The 24,000-nt window shown below is 47.3% G+C and overlaps 1 protein-coding gene across 7 annotated transcripts in view; it reads right to left on the bottom strand.

Moving 5' to 3' along the window:
• Positions 1-24,000, bottom strand: part of LOC140485559 (electrogenic sodium bicarbonate cotransporter 1-like) — a 219,164-nt gene that overhangs the window by 23,164 nt on the left and 172,000 nt on the right. For all 7 annotated transcript variants that reach the window (XM_072583787.1, XM_072583788.1, XM_072583789.1 and 4 more), the window contains 5 exons: positions 20,524-20,709; positions 16,528-16,641; positions 14,117-14,278; positions 5,010-5,188; positions 1,649-1,721 (listed from right to left, as the gene is read on the bottom strand). In XM_072583787.1, the coding sequence (XP_072439888.1) occupies positions 1,649-1,721; positions 5,010-5,188; positions 14,117-14,278; positions 16,528-16,641; positions 20,524-20,709 (714 nt within the window). The remainder of the gene's footprint in view (positions 1-1,648; positions 1,722-5,009; positions 5,189-14,116; positions 14,279-16,527; positions 16,642-20,523; positions 20,710-24,000) is intronic.

The raw sequence follows: 24,000 nt of genomic DNA, 5'->3' as shown, positions 1-24,000 counted from the left end.
GAAGGTTCACTGAGATGATCCCTGATACTGAAGGATTGTCTTATGAGCAAAGATTAAACAGGTTGGGACTCTACTGACTAGAGTTTCAGAAGAATGAGAGGTGATCCCATTGATACATATTGGATTCTGAAGGGGCTGGACAGGGTCAATGCTGAGAGAGTGTTTCCTCTCGTGGGAGAGTCTGGGACCAGAGGGTGCAGTCTCAGAGTAAAGAGGCACCAACTGAAGGCTGAGATGAGGAGGAATCTCTTCTCTCAGAGGGTTCTGGGTCTTTGGGACTCCTTGCTGCAGAAAGCTGAGGGGCAGAGTCTTTGTGTATATTGAAAACGAAAATCTATAGATTCCTGATCAGGTGGAGAATCACAGGTTCTGGGGTAAGGGCATTGAAAGGGGACATGAGGAATGTTGTATCACCCATGATCCTACTGAATGATGGAGCAGGCTCGAGGGGCTGAATGGCCTCCTGTTGTTCCTATTTCCTATGGTCTACATTAGCTGAGGGCATGATTGGCTGAACAAGCATTTCTTGCCCTTCCCTAGTTGCCCCTTGAGAAGGTGGGGGTGAGCTGCCTTCTTGACCCGCTGCAGTCCATGTGCTGTAGGTAGACCCAAAATGTCCTTAGGGAGGGAATTCCAGGATTCTGACCCAGTGACGGTGAAGGAACGGTGAGATATTTCCAAGTCAGGGTGGAGAGGGGCTTGGAGGGGAATTGCAGGAGGTTGTGTTCTCATGTGTCTGCTGCCCTTGTCCTTTTGAGATGGAAGTGGTAGTGGGTTTGGAAGGTGCTGTCTGAGGAGATTGGGTGAGTTTCTGCAGTGCATCTTGTACTGTGCATTGATAGTGGAGGGAGTGAATGTTTGTGAATGTGGTGCCAACCAAGTGGCTGCTTTGTCCTGGATGGTGTTGAGCTTCTTGAGTGTTGTTGGAGCTGCTCCCATCCAGGCAAGTGGGGAGTATACCTTGAAAAACTATAACCAGCTTCCTAAGTGGCAGGTATGATTCCAGCCACTGGAGAATTTACCCGCTGATACCCACTGATTCCAGTTTTGCCAGGGCTCCTTGATGCCACACTTGGTCAAATGCAGCCTTGATGTCAAGGGCTGTCCGTCTCCCCTCCCCTCTGGAATTCAGCTCTTTTTGTCCATGTTTGAACCACGGCTGTAATCAGGTCAGGAGCTGAGTGACCCTGGGGGAACCCAAACTGGGCGTCACTGCACAGGTTATTGCTGAGTGAGTGCTACTTGTTAGAGAAAGTGAGAGAGAGAGAGACAGAGACAGAGACAGAGAGAGAGTGTGTGTGCACGCGTGTGTCTGTGTGCATATATGAGAGAGAGTGGGAGTGTGTGTGTGTGCGCGTGTGTGTGTGTGAGAAAATCAGTTTGTGCGTATGAGTGAGTGGGTTTCAGCGTGTGTGTGAGAGAGAAAGTGGGTTTGTGTGTGTGAATTTATACAATTTTCACTTCACTACGTAACAGAAAATGCACACAATGAAAGTTAAAAATGTGTGCCCAGATTTTGCAAAGTGATAATATCTCTGGATAGAGAAATGGTAAAGGACACATGACAAGCTAAAACTGACCATTTGTGCAGTTAATTTACACCCCCTGAAAAATGTGTGATTCTGGAAGGAATGTTTAAATCTGGTACCTTTAGTATGGGAGCTATGAAGACGGATACACCAGTTAGAATGAAGACTATTGTCCCAGTCACACGCTGTTCCCTGGAAAGAAACAGCAAGAGCATTTAGTGAGGAATGTACTATCACAAACAAAAATGAGCGTTAACGTGAAACTATACCGCATTTCACAAAATAAACTCATTGGGGGAATGTTATGGAGTTTACAAGAGTGGGAAATGTGAAACATGGGTGAACTAATTGGGCAGGATGTGAAACATTGATCTCCTGATGGTGAAGTAAAGTCAGCCATGTGTCAATGAGCCTCATACTGTCCTGGGGTAACATCGTACTTTTAACATATTAGTGTATTAGGATAGCGAGTTGAGAAGTGTACTATGAATAATTATTTGCATGAATCTATTTTTAATAAAGGCCCTGGGATTCAACCAGTGGCATACACTAATCGTTTGATAATCTGGCTCACTCACTATCATGGAAAGCTAGTAAAACTGTGTGCAGGTCTGTGTAAGGTCAGGGGGTTTCCAGGGAATTTAACTTCACTGAACAAGGGATCGATCTGACACTTCCACCAAAGACCAAGGCTGGTGACGGTCAGTCAGTGCTGAGGAGGACAGAGGAACACAGTTTGGGGACATGGACCATTGGAAGAGGGGTCTCGAACTTTAGTTGGGCTGCAGCCAGAGCACTGTGTGCAGTTCTGGTCCCCCACTATAGGAAGGATGGGATTGCATTGGAGGGGGTGTAGAGGAGATTCACCAGGACATTGTCTGGGATGGAGATTTTCAGCAATGGAGAGAGGCTGGATAAGCTCCGGTTGCTTATTTTGGAGCAGGGAAGGCTGAGAGGGATCTGAGAGGGATGTATAAGATTCTGAGGATAGAAAGCAGCTGTTCCCCATGGTCTGAGGCTCAATAACAAGGAGGCACCATTTGAAGGTGAGAGGCAGGAAATTTAGGGTGATTTGAGGACTTGTTTCATCCAATGGGTGGCAGGGATGTGGAATGCACTGCCTGGGAGGGGACATGAGGCAGGAAACCTGACCACCTTCAAAACCTTAGTTGAATGCTTCGAGGGTCATAGCAGTCAAGGCTATGGATCCAGTGCTGGGAAGTGGGACTATTGCAGGTGTTAGTTTGTTTTTGGCAGTACAGATTAATGGGCTGAAGGGCCTACTGTGTAGAGCTCGATGATAGATGGTGGGGTCAGAGACATGGAGGGGTGAAGTGGGCCTGGGGCCCTGGCTGTGGTTGAGTGGGAGGGGGTTAATCAAGGCAGGAAAATGATGAGCTAACAGCAGTGATGGTGCTGTCCAGATGTGTGTGTGTGTCCATCTCAGAACGTTCACCAACACATTCCTTTTCGGAGAGTGTGACACTCCACCATAACATCAACACTCAGTGAAGAATAAATGCAAAAACACATCATTGTCGCTTCCACAATATAAAGGGAGCGTCATTAACGATGGGCCAAATGGCCAACTTCTGCACTGGAACAATTCTGTGATTCTGAGAGAGCAGAAGTGGTGTGTAATTCCTGTTACAACAGCAGAAACAAACATTTGTATGAGTGCACAGCGTAGGAGCTGGTTCAACCCCTTCAGCCTCCTCCTCAATAAGGTCATGACTGTTACCTCAGATCCACATTCCCTGACTAACCTTCCACTGCTGAGCTTAACACAAACCGAGCAACCTCGATCTGAAAGCAGGCTAAGAGCTCTGTTCCCATCAGCGCTTCAGGGGGAGATTCCACCAAAGACTCTCACTCCCCTGAGATTAGATAGTGCCTCTCTAATAAATAGGTCATTTGTGAGCAGTGACCCCTCGTCTTGATTCTCCCAAAAGGGGAAACATCATTTACCTGGTCACTCCACCTGGTCAATGCCTCTCAGGATTTCAGTCGTCACCCGTTAATCTTCTAAAGTCCAGCTGATGTAGGCCCTGCCTGACCAACTTTTCCTCATAAAACAACCCGCCCATTCCCAGGATTAGTGTGGTAATCCTTCCCTGAACTGCCTCCAAATGCATTTCCATCCTTTCCTTAAGAAGGAGACCAATCACTGCACTGTGTGTATTACTGCAGGAGTGCTATTAGCAATGGCCCTGACTAACTGCAGGAAATTACAACCTGTCTCCCTCCTGGGGGCAGGGGGGGATTCCTCTCCCAGGATTCAATGGCGACTTTGCCACACTGGCATCCCAAAATCCCAGAGTCGTGGGTTCACCTCGTGGCCACACCGGAGGCTTGAGGATGCCATCTTGGATGATGCCCCACTGAGGGAATGCCACACTGTTGGTGATTCAGTGTCGTGGATCACATGCTCAGACTAAGGCACTGCCCATGACCTCAGGCCTGTGTGACCCTGAGCTCTCCTCAGCTCCTCAGTCCCCTGTTAAATATCTGGCCCAGTCAGCAACAGCAGTACAGACAGTGTGTGTGTGTGTATGTGTGTCTGTCTGTGTGGGGGTGTCTGTGTATGTGTCTGCCTGTGTGTATGTATCTGACTTTGTATGTGTGTGTCTGTGTGTTTCTGTGTCTGTGTGTGTGTCTGTCTGTGTATGTGTGTGTGTCTGTGTCTGACTATGTATGTTTGTGTCTGTGTGTTTCTGTGTGTGTGTCTGTGTGCACGGGTGTGTCTGCGTGTACATGTGTGTATGTTGTGTCTGTGTGTGTCTCTGTGTGTGTGTCTCTGTGTGTGTGTGTCTGTGTGTGTGTGTGTGTCTGTTTGTATGTGTATCTTTGTGTGTGTCTGTGTATGTGTGTGTGTGTTTCTATGTGTCTTTCTATCTGTGTGTGTGGGAGCTTGCTGTGCACAAATTCATAGCCATGGTTCTGCGTGATGAGAGTTTGAAAGCATTGACTGTTAGTCGTTTCTGACTGTTCAGTGTTTATGCACGGACCCTCTGCACGCTGATAGTGGGGGCGATGGGAGGGTAGTGTGCCCCTGAGCTTCTTCCCAACAATCACAGGGAAGAGCACAACCTCCAGACCTCACACTGACAGGAAGGAGCAAGGGGCTCCACCTAAACAGGGGTCTAGTCAGTACATTCTGCCTGAGGATACAGTGAAAGGCAGAGAGAGAGAGAGAGAGAGAGAGAGAGAGAGAGAGAGCAATAAGACAGTCAGAGAGTGTTGGACAGGGAGAAGCAGGAAATGTTGAACTGAGGCCAGAATCAGGCTAGCAGCCAGCTTAGTAAACAACAGAGCAGGCTCGAGGGGCTGAATGGCCTGCTCTGCATCCTATATGTCATTATTCTGCTGCCAGTATCTCCTCCCTAACAGTTAGTGCCAATCTGACCACTCAATGGATGTCAATGTTTGAATATCCTTCCCATAAACCTTAAGGACAGCAGCCAATGAGATGATTCCTACCTGACACCCAGAAACCTGGGCAGTTCCCCAGGGGCAGATGTCTCTGTCTCCATCCTTAAGCTGTCGATGTGTGCGATGGAGATCACAGTGGCTGCGACGTACCATGGCAACCCCATCACCGAGCAGAGCGCCATTAGGATCGCCACCCAGAAGAGATCAAGGTGATAACCAGCCCCTTTCTGTATTCAAAAACACAAACCATTTCAGTCCACTCAGGATGCATTTAAGGAAGAATTGCATCATTTACTCCACTAAAATTACAATGAGCAAGAGAAGAGAAGGCTAGACTAACAAACTCAATAAAATAGATGCAAGTGTTCAGGAAATTCCCAAGCAATGTGACATCAGTCAATTCTGAGATAATGAGCTCTCGCCACACTGTCGGAGGGTCAGTGCTGAGGGAGTGCTTCACTGTCAGAGGGTCAGTGCTGAGGGGGTGGGCACTGTCAAAGGGTCAGTGTTGAGGGAGTGGGCACTGTTGGAGGGTCAGTGCTGAGGGAGTGCCGCACTGTTGGAGAGTCAGTGCTGAGGGAGTAGCGCACTGTCAAAGGGTCAGTGTTGAGGGAGTGGGCACTGTTGGAGGGTCAGTGCTGAGGGAGTGCCGCACTGTTGGAGGGTCAGTGCTGAGGGAGTGCTACACTGTCAAAGGGTTAGTGCTGAGGGAGTGGGCACTGTTGGAGGGTCAGTGCTGAGGGAATGGGCACTGTCAAAGGGTCAGTGCTGAGGGAGTGCCGCACTGTCGGAGGATCAGTGCTGAGGGAGTGCCGCACTGTCGGAGGATCAGTGCTGAGGGAGTGCCACACTGTTGGAGAGTCAGTGCTGAGGGAGTAGCACACTGTCAAAGGGTCAGTGTTGAGGGAGTGGGCACTGTTGGAGGGTCAGTGCTGAGGGAGTGCCGCACTGTTGGAGGGTCAGCGCTGAGGGAGTGCCGCACTGTTGGAGGGGCAGCACTGAGGGAGTGCCACACTGTTGGGGGGTCAGAGCTGAGGGAGTGTGCACTGTTGGAGGGTCAGTGCTAAGGGAGTGCTGCACTGTTGGAGGGTTAGTGCTGAGGGAGTGGACACTGTCAAAGGGTCAGTGCTGAGGGAGTGCCGCACTGTTGGAGGGTCAGTGCTGAGGGAATGCCTCATTGTCAAAGGGTCAGTGCTGAGGGAGTGCCACACTGTTGGAGGGTCAGTGCTGAGGGAGTGCCACACTGTTGGAGGGTCAGTGCTGAGGGAGTGCCATGCTGTTGGAGGGTCAGTGCTGAGGGAGTGTCACACTGTTGGAGGGGCAGCACTGAGGGAGTGCCACACTGTTGGAGGGTCAGTGCTGAGGGAGTGCCGCACAGTCAGAGGGTCAGTGCTGAGGGAGTGCTGTGCTGTCAGAAAGACATTTTCTTGACTCTGATCTGATCTGCTTTCTCCGGTGGATACGAGAGTCCCGAAGGTTACCATTGGGGATGAAACCACGCTTGAGGTGCCAACAAAGATTCATCAAGTCGTACTTTTATCAAATGGATGGTAACTTTGTTAATTGCTGTTTCTGGGGGGTTGCTGTGTCAGGGGGGTTACTGTTTCTGGGGGGGGTTGCTGTGTCAGGGGGGGTTACTGTTTCTGGGGGGGGTTGCTGTGTCAGGGGGGTTACTGTTTCTGGGGGGGGTTGCTGTGTCAGGGGGGGTTACTGTTTCTGGGGGGGGTTGCTGTGTCAGGGGGGGTTACTGTTTCTGGGAGGGGGTTGCTGTGTCAGGGGGGGTTACTGTTTCTGGGAGGGGGTTGCTGTGTCAGGGGGGGTTACTGTTTCTGGGGGGGCTGCTGTGTTAGGGGGGTTACTGTTTCTGGGGGGGGTTGCTGTGTCGGGGGGGTTACTGTTGCTGGGGGGGTTGCTGTGTCAGGGGGGGTTACTGTTTCTGGGAGGGGGTTGCTGTGTCAGGGGGGGTTACTGTTTCTGGGGGGTTGCTGTGTTAGGGGGGTTACTGTTTCTGGGGGGGGTTGCTGTGTCAGGGTTGCTGTGTCAGGGGGGGTTACTGTTTCTGGGGGGTGTTGCTGTGTCAGGGGGGGTTACTGTTTCTGGGGGGGGTTGCTGTGTCAGGGTTGCTGTGTCAGGGGGGGTTACTGTTTCTGGGGGGTTGCTGTGTTAGGGGGGTTACTGTTTCTGGGGGGGGTTGCTGTGTCAGGGGGGGTTACTGTTTCTGGGGGGGTTGCTGTGTCAGGGGAGGTTACTGTTTTTGGGGGGTTGCTGTGTCAGGGGGGTTACTGTTTCTGGGGGGGGGGTTGCTGTGTGGAAGTCAGCTGTTGCATTTCCTACACCTACACCTTGAAAATACTTCTTTGTCAACAGGGTCTTTTGGGTGATTGTGAAGGACACTGTATAAATCCAAGTTCTTTCCTTTGAACTCCTGTGACGACTTTGATTTTTAACAGCAGGTATTTATTGATTCCACTTCCTTTGTTCCTACCTCAGGAATTTATCTCTTGCCAAGTTAGCACGACAAGCCAGCTTGATCTACCCTTTCCTCATGAAGTAGAAAATGATACTGCGAGTCACCAGGCGATGTGCAGCAAGAACTACCCCCCTACTCCCCCACCCTCCATCACTCCCACTCCAATGAAAGGATGACAGATAGAGAGCGTGAGCAAATGAAGAATTGGGGACTACAATTTACTTGAAAGAATTAGCTCGTAAACTGTACACTGGGGCAGGGACAGCGTCTGCTCCTGATGGTTCAAGCTCCTAACTAACCAGTTCACTCCTTAAGCTGAAAATATATCCAGCCTGCTCGAAACATGAATGAGACACTCCATTATCCTGTTCGGTAGAAAACTTTGTTCTCTTTCATTTCCCGTGATATCATGGCATTCCCAAACCACGCCAAATCAACATCAAGATTCACAGGGACCGACCAGGAGATTTACAGGGAGACTCCGGGAGATTTACAGGGACAGACTAGCAAATTTACAGGGACTGACTGGGAGATTTACAGGGACAGACTGGGAGATTTACAGGACAGACCGGGAGATTTACAGGGTCACTCTGGGAGATTTACAGGGAGACTTTGGAAGGCTTGCATGGACAAACCGGGAGATTTGGCTCCAAAGATGGGGATTCGTGAAACAGATATGGATGCCAAGACTGGCTGTAATGACAATCTCCCAAAAACACATACCACAAGAAAACAAATGTCACTGTGGATAAAGCTATGTACCACCTGAGCAGGCAAATTACTAAAAGTTCAATGGGGAGATGATGATGTCGTGGTGATGTAACTGGATTAGTAATCCAAAACTCAGGTCAATGCTCTGGGATGTGGTTTCAGTTCCCACTGAGACAGAAGGTAAAATGTGAATCAATAAAAATCTGGAATTAAAAGCTGCTCTAACAATAACCATGGTCATTGTTGTAAAGGTCCACCATTCATCACCTTACAGATGTTAGATTTCCTTCTGTTCTATGTTTCTGACATACTGCCTTAGTTTAAGGGCAATCAGGGACAGCCAACAAACACCAGCCAATGTCTGGAGCCCGTCCAAGAATAACAAAAAGCAGAAACATTACAGCCACCCAAAGTGCAGTTCAGCTCCACCAGCTTGGGTTTGTGGCAGCCTCTGTCAGAGACTCCTTTTCTCAGATCAATCATAGAATCCCTCCAGTGTGGAAACAGGCCATTCAACCCATCAAGTCGACACTAACCCCATTCCAACATGCAACCCACCCAGACCTAATCCCTCTAACCCTGCATTTCCCATGGCTATCTGACATATCACTGGCAATTTAGCATGACCAATTTAGCACCCTAGCCTGCACATAGTCATAGAGTCGTAGAGATGTACAGCATGGAAACAGACCCTTCGGTCCAACCCGTCCATGCTGACCAGATATCCCAACCCAATCTAGTCCCACTGCCAGCACCCGGCCCATATCCCTCCAAACCCTTCCTATTCATATACCCATCCAAATGCCTCTTAAATGTTGCAATTGTACCAGCCTCCACCACATCCTCTAGCAGCTCATTCCATACACGTACCACTCTCTGCATGAAAAAGTTGCCCCTTAGGTCTCTTTTATATCTTTCCCCTCTCACCCTAAACCTATGCCCTCTAGTTCTCCCCGATCCCAGGGAAAAGACTTTGTCTATTTATCCTATCCATGCCCTCATAATTTTGTAAACCTCTATAAGGTCACCTCTCAGTCTCCGACGCTCCAGGGAAAACAGCTCCAGCGTGTTCAGCCTCTCCCTATCGCTCAGATCCTCCAACACTGGCAACATCCTTGTAAATCTTTTCTGAACCCTTTCAAGTTTCACAACATCTTTCCGATAGGAAGGAGACCAGAATTGCATACCGTATTCCAACAGTGGCCTAACCAATGTCCTGTACAGCCACAACATGACCTCCCAACTCCTGTACTCAATACTCTGACCAATAAAGGAAAGCATTACAAACACCTTCTTCACTATCCTATCTACCTGAGACTCCACTTTCAAGGAGCTATGAACCTGCACTCCAAGGTCTCTTTGTTCAGCAACATTCCCTAGGACGTTACCAGAGCAAACTCACACAGACAGTCATCTGAGGCTGGAATTGAACCCGGGTCCCTGGTGCTGGAGGCAGCAGTGCTAACCACTGAGCCACTGTGCCGCCTGTACAAGGAACCACACTTACAGCTCAGCAGCGACCAGTGCCCCTGGTGCCCTGCAACCCCATGGCTCTGAATTCCTGACTGGTTTTATTCCTCCTTCACAGAAACAGCTTGCTGACATGAGATTGAAATTTGTCTAGCAAATCCTACTTTAATTTTCTGTCATTAGATGACCTAATTTCTTTGTTTTGAAGGAAAGAAAAGATTGAGATGTCGGCATTTATAGGACTACTACACTTTAGACATACACACCGGGGAGAACACCTCCATCGTCAGCAGGAAAGCTCACCACCCCATCCTGACCTTCCGGAGCATTCCTTTCTACATCGAACCTTTCCTTGATGCTAGTTACTCTCTGATCTCACATCAGCATGTCCCTTCTCATTCGCCTTACCCCGAGATTGAAGAGTTTATATCCCACAGAGGTTTCTTGGTAAAGTCCAGACTCCTCCCACCAGCTCTCAGTCCGATGGCTCCTCCCAGCATTGGCCAAAAAGTTAATGGCACGGTGACCAAAACAGGGAGCCGTGTTCAAAGCGTGGCCTGAAACAGGCCTTCACTGAGTTTTGCAGAACGGTTCCAGAGAGTGGTGAACTCAGCCCGGACAATCACAAAGGCCAACCTCCCATCTACCAGGCCCACTGTCAAGGAAAGGCCGCCAGCATTCTCAAAGATCCATCCCACCCTGGCAATGTTTTTCAACAACCTCTGCCATTGGGGAGAAGGTACAGAAGCCTGAACACTGGCACCAGCCGGTTTCAAAACAGTTTCTATCCTACCGTTGTTAGAATATTGAATGGACTCTCAAGCTCTTAACATTTGCCTGTACCTGTGTTTTTGTTTTTGCTGCTGTTTACCTGTTATTTACTATCTATGCGACTTAACTCTGTGATCTGCCTGTATTGCTCACAAGACAAAGCTTTTCGCTGTGCCTCGGTACATGTGACAATAAATTCAATTCAATTCAATTTTGATTCCAACTGCTTTGATTCCCTCACCTCCTCCAGCCCCACATTCCCCGAGTTCCCTGACTCCTTCTAGCTGGATGGACCCTTTGTGCATTGCACTCGGGCAAGTCACACCTTGAGGTGCCTGTGCACCAAGCTCTGGAATGACTTCTTTAAATGTCTCCACCCCTCTGTCTGTCTGTCTCTCCTCCTTTAAGATGCTGCTTCAAATTAATTTTTTGACTGAGCTTCTGTTAGTCTGTCCTAATGTCTTGTTAAGTGGCTCAGTGTCAATATTTTGTTTGATAATTGCCCCAGCGCAGCACCTGGGGACATTTTACTGTGATAAGAGACTACGTAAATGCGAGTTGTTGTTGTCAGGAGGGATGTGACATGTGCTGATAATTCAATCGCTCCCAATTTTTTATTAGCCCCATCTCTCTGGGAACAGTGGAGTTGAAAATCCCAAACGCTGTTACTGGTGTAGTGCCGAATGGAATTTAAATTAAAATAGTATAAAAAAAGCAAGTTAACAGGATGGCAAATGAAGCTGAAAGGTCAATGTTTTATAACTGAGACACTCACCTCTGACTCATGATTAATAAAGAATGGAACAAGATTTTCTCATTGAAATTTTGTTTCATTTTATTCTGGCTTGTGTTTGAGCCAAATTCTACTTCTTTTACTTGATTTTAAGTTTAGCAGTTGCCCCTAGTTCCACAGACCCCTCCCTGATTAAAAAACTGAAGCAATTTAAACTGGTAATGTGTTTAAGAGAGACAGTTCATCTGGGATATACAAAGTTAGAAACCACACGACACCAGGTTATAGTCCAACAGGTTTAATTGGAAGCACTAGCTTTCAGAGCGCTGCTCCTTCATCAGGTGGTTGTGGAGAATAAATTCTGTGTCTCACAATCGAGCACTCCACAACCACCTGATGAAGGAGCAGCGCTCTGAAAGCTAGTGCTTCCAATTAAACCTGTTGGATTATAACCTGGTGTTGTGTGGTTTTTAACTTTGTACACCCAAATCCAACACCGGCATCTCCAAATCAGTTCATCGGGGGACCACTGTTCCAAACAAGGAATGGGGGTGCTAAGCAAACTCCAAGTGTTAATTCAGTAACCACCAGGGACCTTGTTAATACTGAAAGGGCACTGTTCTAACATCACTCCACCTTTGTGAGCATACACTGGTGACCACAGTTCACTCCATTGGCTACCCAGCTCTTAGGGACGTCCTGAATTCATGAAAGTCCTTCTTTCCTCCATTTCCACAAGGACAGAAACCTTTCCACCAATCAGCCAACACTCCCATTCTTCATGTTCCTGACACCATTCCATTGGAATAACATTTCGCCGAAGAGAAACTAAACACAATAATATTGTTTCTATTTTTCCTCTCCTTGGAGAAGTATCAATCCAGGCCGGGGGCTGCTCAGCCGTGGGGCTAACACATGGCTCAAAGTAATGCCAACTGCACAGGTTCGATTCCTGCAGTGGCTGGGGTCAACTTGGGAGCTGCTCCATACTTGAGGCAGAGTGACACCTCTCAAGTAACGTAACCAATTGTCTCTCTCTAACCAACAGCTCCCTTGTGGACTTAGGTTCCTATCGGCACCATTTAGTATCTCATGGTGGTTCAAATAGGACTGTTCTCAAACAAGCTGTGACACTGAGCTACATGGGATGTTTTAAACAAAAACCGGAATTGCTGGAAAAGCTCAGCAGGTCTGGCAGCATCGGAGGAGAGAAACCAGTGTTAACATTTCAGCTCCAGTGACCATTCCTCAGACCTAATGGTACCTAGGAGAATATAGGTTTGTATGCAGAAGATAGGGTAGGGGGAGTGGGGTGGGGGTTTAAGGAGTAAACGATAAGTGGAGGTAGAGCCAAAGACAGAGGAGAGCAGTTAGACAGACAAAGGAGTGGGGTTTGGATTAGAGTGGTGCTGGAAAAACACAGCAGGTCAGGCAGCACCCAAGGAGCAGGAGAATCAACATTTCAGGCATAAGCCCTTCATCACAATTCCTGATGAAGGGCTTTTGCCCGAAACGTCGATTCTCCTGCTCCTCGGGTGCTGCCTGACCTGCTGTGCTTTTCCAGCACCACTCTAATCTAGGCTCTAATTTCCAGCATCTGCAGAACTCACATTTGCCTAGACAAAGGAGTGGATCACAATCTGACCAGGGAGGGTGAAGAACTGTTAGTGAGGGCTGCTAGAGGCTAACAGTGGGAGGAGTGTAATAGCAGACTGTGTGATAACAAGGCCCGGTGTGTGGGGGTTGGGAAAAGGACATGGGAGAGCTCAAGCCTGAAAATTGTTGAACTCGGTGTTGAATCTGGAGGGTTGCAGGGTTCCCAAGTAGAAAATGAGATGCTGTTCTTCCAGCTTGTGCTGAGCTTCACTGGAGCACTGCAGCAAGCCTGAGACAGAGATGTTGGCCAGGGAACAGGGTGGGGGTGTTAAAGTGGCAGGTATGTGGATGATATAAAGGCAGGTGATGGAATGGGGGAAAGTGAGAACTGCAGATGCTGGAGATCAGAGCTGAAAATGTGTTGCTGGAAAAGTGCAGCAGGTCAGGCAGCATCCAAGGAACAGGAGAATCGATGTTTCGGGCATCAGCCATTCTTCAGGGTGATGGAATGGTCAGTCAAAGAGATGGATTTCAAGAAAGCCATCAAGGAAGTAGCAGAGCTGGAGAGGTCAGTGAGGGAATTCCAGAGCTTCGGATCCAGGCAGCTGAGAGCACGGTGGTATGATTAAAGTCTGGAGTGGATCAGATCGAGGATTAGAGGAGCATTGAGATCAGAGAGGATCTCAGGCTGGAGCAGAGTGTCAGTGTCTTTGACGCTGTTTGGCTAATAATGGCGTAAAGTTCCACTGACCTCAGACTCAGTAATTAAAAATAACGAGAAATCAGATGATGACAACAAATAGTTGTGTGTGTGTGCATGTGGAGTGCAACAGCACAGAGGGGGGGAGCAAGTGGCAAAGTTCACAGGCTCACTGTTGGTGCAGAGGCAGGAGGTTGGAACAGGAACAATCAGCTGAGGCACATGTGCCTTGAAATGCAGGATCGCTCACCACTCTGGTCGCACAGGGTGGGGTCTCCGGAGGATTGGGGGCAGGGAGTAGGGACTTTTAGGGAGGGAGAGAGACTATGGAGGCTGGGATTATCCTCCATGGAGTGGAGAAGGTCAAGGAGAGGTGTGGATCAAGTGAATGAGGAGAAACAGTTTCCGGGAGAGTTGGTATCCAGATGACACAGGTAATTAGCAAAACAACCTGAGGAAGAGGTGAGAGTTTATGAAATGCAGTGAATTGTTGTTGTAATCCAAAAGGTGCTGCCTGAAGGGGCAGTGGAAACAGATTCAAATGTAACTTTCTAAGGGGGAGCTGGACACACCCTGGATCAGGAAAACCGTTGCCAGACTGTTCGGGGAAGGGTGTGACAAAACAGGCTAACTGATTCAAGAAGGCACGATGGGCTGAATGGCCTGACTCACCAGCACATTTGCATTAAGCACTTAACACTGACCTTGAGTTTGTGCTCCTTCCTGTTGACTATCACCGCGGTGACTTGTTGGTCCATGAAGATCAGGATGGTGATGAGCAGAGCCGGGAGCCCAGCCGCGAGGCACACCCACCACGGGTTACCACCGAAAGGGGGAACAACCCAGCCCCGGTTTGGACTGGTTGGCTAAAACAAGAAGAGGAAAGGGGGAGGTTGAATCAGACAACCCTATCAATAACTACTGTCAGTAACAGACATTAGAACAACACACCACCTGAACAGCCTGAAGTCTTCAAACGGGTTTGCAATAAACAGCAGACAGTGGACTGTCATGTGAATGCACATCATACCCTTATCTGAGGAAAGTCAGATTGGCTATTGGAGACAGATCACATAAGGTTCGCTCGGCTGATCCTGGGTGTGGAGGGACTGTCGTATGAGGAGAGGTTGAGTAGGTTGGACTCGCACACATTGGAAAAGTTGTGAAGGTGTATTGGTAATGTCATTGGTCTAGTAATCCAGAACCCCAGGCCAACATTCTGAGGACATAATTTGAAATGGCAGATGGTGAAATGTGAATTCAATAGAAATTTGGAATTAAAAATCTTGTCTCACGGTGACTATTGTAGACTGTTGTAAAAACTCAGCGTGTTCAGGAATGTCCTTCAGGGAAAGAAATCTGCCATCCTTACCCAGTCCAGCTGATCTGGGACTCCAGACAGCAACATGGTCAACTTTAACCTTTAAGATTAGGGTTAGTGTTGGGGTTGGGTTAGAGTTAGGGTTAGGGCTAGCTTTCAGGGTTAACATTCTCATTGGCGTGACGAACTGAACTTCTCATAAGTAGGAAGGATTTTAATCGTGGAGATAGAGAGGACTGGAGAAGCTGGAGAGTGAGAGTGGAGCTGGAGAAATGACAGCAGGTCAAGCAGCATCAGAGGAGGGAGGAAGTTGACATTTCAGGTTGGAAACTTTCATCAGGGCTGGTGAACATCCTGGTGAAAGGTTCTGACCTGAAATGCTGATTCGCCGTGCTCCTCTGATGCTGCTTGACCTGCTGTGATTTCTCAGGGTCCACTCTGTTATCCACTCGGCATTTCAAATTATGTAAATGTGTTCACTGGCAAGTCAATCCATAACAAGAGGATAGGGATGTGTTGAAGCCAGTTCAATAAATAGGAACTGTTGTAATTTGGTGTGATGCCTGGTGTTGGCACCTTGTTATATTCTGGTGCCTATCTACTGGTGGACTATAGCTGGTAGGGCATGCTGCCATCAATTCCCTTTCCCCAGCTCATCTCAGTGACCCTGACCAGGGAGAGTGCTTGAGGGATAAATCCTGTCCAGGACACCAGGGAGATCTCCCATAGTGGCCATGGGATAGTGAGTAGTCAGTGCTGGGGGATGGACCATGAGCAAGTGTCAGTGGAAAGCAGCAGTAATTCAGTACAGGGTACATTAACTCAGAGCTAACTGAAATTTACTAAGGGTGGCACAGTGGCTCAATGGTTAGCCCTGCTGCCTCACAATGCCAGGGACCTGGGTTCAATTCCAGCTTTGTGTGACTATCTGTGTGGAGTTTGCACATTCTCCCCGTGTCTGCGTGGTCTTCCTCTGGGTGCTCTGGTTTCCTCCCACAGTCCAAAGATGTGCAGGTTAGGTGAATTGGCCATGCTAAATTGTCCATAGTGTCCAGGGATGTGTAGGTTAGCTGCATTCATCAGGGGGAAATGCAGAGTAATATGGGAATGGATCTGGGTGGATTACCCTTCATTGGGTCAATGTGAACTTACTGCTGTTTCCACACTGCAGGGATTCCATGATCTACTGAAGAGGGCAGATTGTACATCTCCATGATATTATATCCAACTGCTCAATTCTTCACACAAGGGCTGTTATTAAATCAAGATGGGCAGTACCTCAGCTTAGCACAAAGATTAACCCTTTCATTCCCATAACCTGATAATCAATACATCTGAAAGAGGAATTGGTTAAACAGTTGAAAATGAAGAATGTGTTAGTAGCCCTAGCCAGATCAGAGCTGAGTGGTCTCCTCTGTTTATGATACAGTGAAAGATCACATTTGGAGAACATGTTGGCAATGCAGAATGGAAGTTCTCCAGAACGGTTAAGTTAGAATTATTTGGCTGTCAGTAGTAAATGTTCAGCACGTGCCCATTGTTTCAAACCCTCCCAGACTGCAGCATGTATCACCCCCAGTGTCCAACCTTACAATGGGACTAACATGCTGTGGGACCCATACTCTGTCAAAGGTTTGATAAAACACAACACAGCTGACAGTTAAAAGGGACCGCTTTACTGAGGGGAATTGATTTTTCAATTCAACGGTAAAAGGAAAAATGGAAGGCAGAGAGAGGGAAAACACCTCCCATTTGTAAGGAATGAGACGACCAAGAATTGTGTGATTGACTAACCTTGAACTCGCTTGGCACTATAAGCTTTGGTGTATCAACTCCAACCAGAGCATCAAGTCCACAGAAGATCAGAATGGCCAAGATGATGGCAAAGTCACTTATCAGCTTCCGGATCTGATGGGGAGAGACAAAAAAAAACACAAGGAATAATGACGTGCCTCACACACACAATTGAGCAACAAATGCTAACCTAGCCAGCAACCCCCACTTCCCATGAAAGAATAAAAAGGACATCCCGACACCAGTTGGTGAAAGGACAATTCACCTTCGGAGATGTTTGAGTTTTTCTCAATCATAAGTTCTTTTCCTCTCTGATAGACTCTGGAATTGGCAGAACTAAATAAATCTCAAAAGAACTACAGAACGTTCTTTAATTTTGGGGTCATTGAATCTAGCCTCACACTTTTAAATTAAACCTTGCAAAGTTTGTTCTGCTGGTGAGATATTCAAAGGAAGTTCCATTCATTTTAAATCACATTGCACAATCAAAAGGTGAACAGCAGTGCCTCCTCTGGTTGGTTTTCAGGCCCACACTCTGAGTGCAACACCGAGGGAGTGCTGAACTGTCGATTAAACATGAAATCAAGGTCTTAGCTCTCTTCTTGACTGCAGGTAAAAACATCCCATGATCACTATGTGGAAGAGCAGAGGGAGATCTCCCTGGGTCCTGGACAGAATTTACCCCTCAGTAAGTGTCACAGAATCGGAGTAGCTGATCATTGTCACTCTACATTTGTGGGATGTGCAGGTTGTTACTGCACCCCCAACATTGCACACCTTCAGAACTCGCTATTGATTATAAAACACCATCAGAGTACATTATGTAACAAACCTCCCTGAGGTGAGATGGTGAGCTATTGGTAATGTCACTGGCTCAGAAATCCAGAACCCAGAGGGGACACAGATTTAAAACCCACCATGGCAGATGAGAAATAATATACTCAATAACAATCTGGTAATAAAAGCAAGCCTAATGACCACGTATCGTAAAACCCATTTGATTCACTAATGTCCTTTAGGGCAAGAAATCTGCTATCATTACCCTAGTCTGGCCTACATGTGACTCCAGACCCACAGCAATGTGGGTGACTCAATATTGCTGTCAGCAAGACACCCAGTTCAACAGCAGTTAGGGATGAGGAACATATACAGCTTTCTCTAATACATTCACAGGATATCCAGGCCAACACTCATGGCTCATCCCCACTGCCAGAGGGCACTTAAGAATCAAGCACATTGCTGTGGGTCTGGAAGTTGGGTTGAATTGAATTGAATTGAATTGATTGTCACGTGTACTGAGGCTCAGTGAAAAGCTTTGTCTTGTGAGCAATACAGGCAGATCACAGAGTTAAGTAGCATAGATAAGTAAATAATGGATAATCAGCAGCAAAAACAAAAACACAGGTATAGGCGAATATTAAGAGTTTGTGAGTCCATTCAGTATCCAGTGCTGTGGAAGAAACACTGAAACATAGAATATAGAAGCAACAGTGGGCCATTTGACCCTTCAAGCCTGCTACACCATTCATTCTGATCATCAAACTCCAAATCCTAATCCCACCCTTCCTCTATCATCCTTGATCCCTTTAGCCCTAAGAACTATACCTTCTTGAAAACAGAGTTAAAAATCACACAACGCCAGGTTATAGTCCAACAGGTTTAATTGGAAGCACTAACTTTTGGAGCGCTGCTCCTTCATCAGGTGGTTAAGGAGCAGTGCTCCGAAAGCTAGTGTGCTTCCAATTAAACCTGTTGGACTATAACTTGGTCTTGTGTGATTTTTAACTTTGTCCACCCCAGTCCAACACCGGCATCTCCAAATCAATTGTGAAAACATTCAATATTTTGACATCAATCGCTTTCAGTGACAGAGAGTTCCACAGGTTCCCCACTCTCTGGGTGAAGACATTTCTCCTCAGCTCAGCCCTAAAGGGTTTACCCTGTATACTCAGACAGTTTGCCCCTGGCTCTGACCCTCCCTTCATTTACCCTGTCTAGTTGTGTTAGAGTTTGACTGGTTTCTATGAGGTTTCCCCTCACTCTCCGAAACTCCACTGAATATAGTCCTAACAGACTCGACTTATAATGGAGGTGGAGCAGACATCTCAAGGACCTGGGGAAAGGTAGATCCTAATAACAGGGCTCCAACAGTGCCCCAGCTGAGTAAGACGGCTCTGACAGCAAATGGAATTTCCACTCGCGTTTCGCGTTGCAGGTTGCTGAGGTGCCATTAGCTGATTATTATTGTCTTTGTCTCACTCATGTGGCGTTCCCAATCCAAGTCTCCAGTTTCACATGATCTGCATATCCTAGTCAGTCTGGTCTCCGGTAACCGTTGGACAGAGCATGGGAGGGAGGCTTGTTCAATTGTATTTTTTTTTTGTTGCTAATGAAAGGGAAAGTTTATACTGCGAGGTTCACACCCTGCAAAAACAAGGCAGTGAACTCCAGGACAGAACTGCTGGAAAATCTCACCAGGAAGCAGAATGTTTGGAGTGGCGTAGGGGAGGAGTCAAATAAAGCTTTTCAAAAAGAATATGATGTTTGATAAAGTCAATACAAATAAAATGGATCCAGGATTGGAACAGATTTGCTCACGAGAAACTATCTAATTGGAATCCAACTGAGGAGGATATTCCCACAGCTCTATGTGGATTGGTTACACTGAACTCAGGTCAGAGTCTGGGATGTTACAGAGTTGGAAATTGGTGTCCTTGTGACAGCGTGGATATGGTCAGGAGCTCATCTCAGATCTTAGTGTGATATTGTGCCATCAAATTCTGACTTTGCCAGCAATGGTCACATCCTATGGCATACTTTGTTTGAAAAAAAGACTCATTTAAAGGTGCAACGAAAATGCAGTTTGTCCACTCGCGGTGGGTTGCTGGGGTGGGGGTGTTATAGTGTAAGGTACCTTGGAGGTTCCCCCCCGGAACATGACTGTGATTCCCCCCATTTCTCAAAGTGCATTAAAGTTAAGGCTGGGAGGGTGGATGGAGAGGCTGGCCGTGGGTTCCTGACCTCAGGACTGCATTCTAACCCCCACACATGTGCCCTTCCTCTACCAACTGGCTCAGCAATTTAGCTAAAAGCAGCTGCCAAGTTGTGAACAATGATGGAGTGACCCAGGGCTGTTTGCTGGCGGTCAGACAGCTCTGGCAAACTCAGAAAGGACTGCTTCACAAAACTGCTCCGAGGCTTTCCTGGCAACGACTTGGGACTGTCACAGATGTCACTGTCCAGCCAGTTTAAAAACCACATGCTCAAATTTCAAAGCACTCTCTTTGATGTGTACTGACTCTGCGGGTACAATGTCCAGGAGCATTGTAACTCACCGAGCCCAGCTGTCAGCAGGGACTGACCTGTCCGAATTAACGCCCAAAATTCACTGGGACACTGGCTGTGCTTTGCTTCAGTCTCAGAGAATCCAGCAGCTGGCCTGTAAGCTGATGAGAGGTGTTCACCCCCTGGGCTGAATGTTTCACTTCAAGTTCTGAGGAAGGGTTACTGGACCCAAAACGTTAACTCGCTGCCAGGTGCTGCCAGATCTGTGGAGTTTCTCCAGCATTTTCTGTCTTTGTTTCTGATTTCCAGCACTGGCTGTTCTTTGGTGATGGGGGGCACGAGGCAGGACTGTTTGCAGGTCCCAGCCCTAACCCTAGCGGTGTGGTTGGGATGGGGTTCAGTCACTGGTGGGAGGTTTTGACTGGGACAGTTCCTAATCTGGCATCACAGCTGGTTCCTTGCTCAGGTGAGGGCAGGAAGAGGGACTCCCGAAACTGGGGGAATTACCAGAGTTCCTGCGGATTGAGAGAAACTGTTGGATCTGAGGGTTGGGCAGAGAATCCGTAACTGAGAGGGGCCATCAACAGTCAGGCCTTAAGCTGAACATCACCAGCCAACATTCAAATGACGACCACTCTCTGTTCAAATTGCAGCCTAGGGTGAAGCAGTTTACCGAGAGAAAGACAGTGAGAGTGGATCGCTCTGACTTACCGTGGTTGGGAAGTAAGGGCTGGTTTTGAAATTCTTCAGTGTCATGGAGCAGGTGTAGGTGCCGAGGAAAAGGATGAATGACATCAAGGTGACATCGGGGACAAAGCCACAACTCGTACCGACCACTCTGCCGCCATAGCCTTCGCAATCTGTCTTTGTCAGTGAAGACCAGTCGATGCTCATGTTCTGGGGAGAGAAGAGAAACACACTCACTGTTCCAGAACTCAGTGTCATAACTGAGAAGTGTGACATTGTTTTTTTTCATCAGTCACTCTGTGAGCTTTTTGTAAGGCGGAGTGCTCCATGTTTGGTCTAACTATTACTCTGCACCAATCACAGAATTGTTCTAATGCAGAACGTGGCCATTCAGTCCATCATGCTTGCACCTGTTCCATTATCTAGAGCCTGTCTCCTGCCTTTTCCCCATATCCCCACACACCATTTCTATCCAAATAACCATCCAAAGCCTCTCTTCAATAAACCTGCCTTCGCCACATTTCCAGGCAGTGCACTCCAGACCCGAGGTAATTACTGTAGGAAAACGGTTTATCTCACATCGCCCTAGTTCCACTGGTACTACACTTTAAATCTGTGCCCCTCATGTTTCTCCTGCCCCTATCTACTCTGTCCAGCCCATTAATGATTGTAGAGACCTCAACCAACTCTCCTCTCAGCCGCCTTCTTCTGGAGGAGAATAGCATCGAAATCTTTAGTCTATCCTCTTCACTGTAAGTTTACCCCCCTCAGACACCCCTGATCCAAGCAGGATCGGCTGGAAACAGCACCTGTGAAAGGAAATCAGAGTTAACGTCTCTGGTTCGGTGACCCTTCCTCAGAACCCCTGAAAAGTTAACTCTCTGCCCAGCTGCTACCAGATCTGTTCAGCTTTGCCAGTGACTTGTGTTTTTGTTTTTGATTTGTACAGCATCCACAGTTCTGGCTCCTATTTCTCACATACTTTTCCGTGTTGAGATTTGTTTTCAAGTTGCCAGCTCATTCTGCAAGTTCATTAACATTTTGTTGCATTTTGTTACATATTTCCTCTGTGTTAACTCTACATCCAAATTTATGTCACCTGCAAGTTTTGACATTGTCCTGAAAATTCTCGAGTTAAGTTGCCGCTGTATATGGTGAACATCAATAGTGTCAGCTCCAACCCCTGGATTACCAGTTCCCACCCTTTGCCAATGTGAGTAACTTCATTTATCCCATAATCTATGCTTCCTCTTTATTTTATTGGAGACCCCTATCACTGACTCTACATTCTCTCACACTGTGCATGAGATCCCCCATGTGTTACCCTGATAAAGGCTTTGTGGAAATCCAAATATATAACATCTGTTGCTTTATCCTTCTCTAACCTTTCTGGTATTACTTTAAACCATTCAATAGATTAGTCAAGAATGACCTTCCTTTTTGAAATTCGTGCTGACTATTTCTGGTCGAATTTCCAGCTTCTAGATCTTTTTCGACGATACGTTTGGATAAAGAATTACACAACTGTTACATCGCAGGAAGAGGCCATTCAGTCTATTGATCTTGTTCCTGTTCTGTGCCTATCCCCTGCCCTTTCCCATGTCCCCGCACACTATTTTTATCCAAATAATCACTCAATCTCCGACTAACTACTTGCCGAGTGAAAACGTTTATTCTCACATCATTGCTTGGCACCTCACATAGAACATAGAACAATACAGCACAGAACAGGCCCTTCGGCCCACGATGTTGTGCCGAACTTCTATCCTAGATTAAGCACCCATCCATGTACCTATCCAAATGCTGCCCAAAGGTCACCAATGATTCTGACTCTGCCACTCCCATGGGCAGCGCATTCCATGCCCCCACCACTCTCTGGGTAAAGAACCCACCCCTGATATCTCCCCTATACCTTCCACCCTTCATCTTAAATTTATGTCCCCTTGTAACACTCTGTGGTACCCGGGGGAAACGTTTCTGACTGTCTACTCTATCTATTCCTCTGATCATCTTATAAACCTCTATCAAGTCACCCCTCATCCTTCGCCGTTCCAACGAGAAAATGCCGAGAACTCTCAACCTATCCTCGTATGACCTATTCTCCATTCCAGACAACATCCTGGTAATTCTTCTCTGCACCCTCTCCAAAGCTTCCACATCTTTCCTAAAGTGAGGCAACCAGAACTGCACACAGTTAAATCTATGCCCCTCTTGTTTTTGCCAGCTTCTCCATACTTGCTCTATCCAGCTCAAGACATTGAAAACCTCTATAAAATCGCCCCTCAGCTTTCTCCTCACCAGTGAGAACAGTCCCAACATCTTTAATCTATCCGCACCACTGAATTGCTTCTGTACTCTGTCCAATGTGTTCACATCCTTCCAATAATGGGGCACCCACAACCCTACATAATACTCCAGTTGGGGTGTAACAAGTGTCTTAAAGAGGTTCAATAAATCAATAGAAACTCTTATGTGGACCAGTGTGAGAGTGTGTTAGATACAGGTCATTGTGTAACTCTTGTCTGAGTTACAAGGTTCAAGTCCCACGACAGAGGTATGAATGTACAGTCTAGAAAGACTTGACACTCCCAGTGCTCGTACTGAGAGAGTGCTACACAGCAGAGAGATACGGTCTTTCAGACAAGATGTTCAACCAAAACCCCATCTGATCCCTTAGGTGGTCCTAAGGGGTACAGTAAACAATATTTTGAAGAAGAACAGAAAATGTTCTCCAGGGAGTGCCAGGACAATTTTGTTATCTTCAACAAACAGTCAGGATTGTCTGCTTATCAATGCTGTATCTTTGTGGGATCTCACTGTGCACAAACTGGCCCCTGCATTACTCGTATTATAACAGTGACAACGCATCAGAGACTTCAGCAGCCCTGAGTTGCTTTGCGACATGACGAGGATGAGAAAGGTGCTATGGAAATACAAGATCTCTTCTAATGTCACAGTCAGAACCGATATCTCATTAAACTGCACTGGTATTAAACACAGGCTCACTGGGATATTGGACTAACCCAACACACCATCTCCAGGTCAGCTCAACATCGGGAAGTCAGCTGAGAGTCAGAACCCTCTCTAAAAGCTCAGTGTGCTAATTCACGACAGCCGGCACATTCCCTTGAGGTGTCCCAGAAACAGCAAAGCCTCATTCACTGGCATTAACGAAGACCCTAATGCATTATGGGATACGGCTCTAGTGGAGCCTTCCTCGTGATTTCATAGCATGCACACTCACAAGTCAGGGGACTCTATCAGCCACAGCCACACACACACCCCTATCCCATTCCACTCGAGGGGCAAATTCCCAGTGAGAAATTCCACCTGCCCCTGGAATATTTGGTTGGGCAAGTTGAGGGATCGTCATTTCCTCTTCTCCCTCCCCCATCATCAAATACAAGTTCCTCTGGACAGAAAGACGCAAGCAAGTGCATCTTCGTTTAATGCTCCTGTAATTACTGGCCAAATTACTGCCCGATTCCACCACATCACAAA

Source organism: Chiloscyllium punctatum, chromosome 14 (assembly GCF_047496795.1).
Source record: "Chiloscyllium punctatum isolate Juve2018m chromosome 14, sChiPun1.3, whole genome shotgun sequence".
Taxonomy (NCBI): Eukaryota; Metazoa; Chordata; class Chondrichthyes; order Orectolobiformes; family Hemiscylliidae; genus Chiloscyllium; species Chiloscyllium punctatum.
Note: the sequence above shows the minus strand (reverse complement) of the source record. Positions and strands in the feature narration are given on the sequence as shown.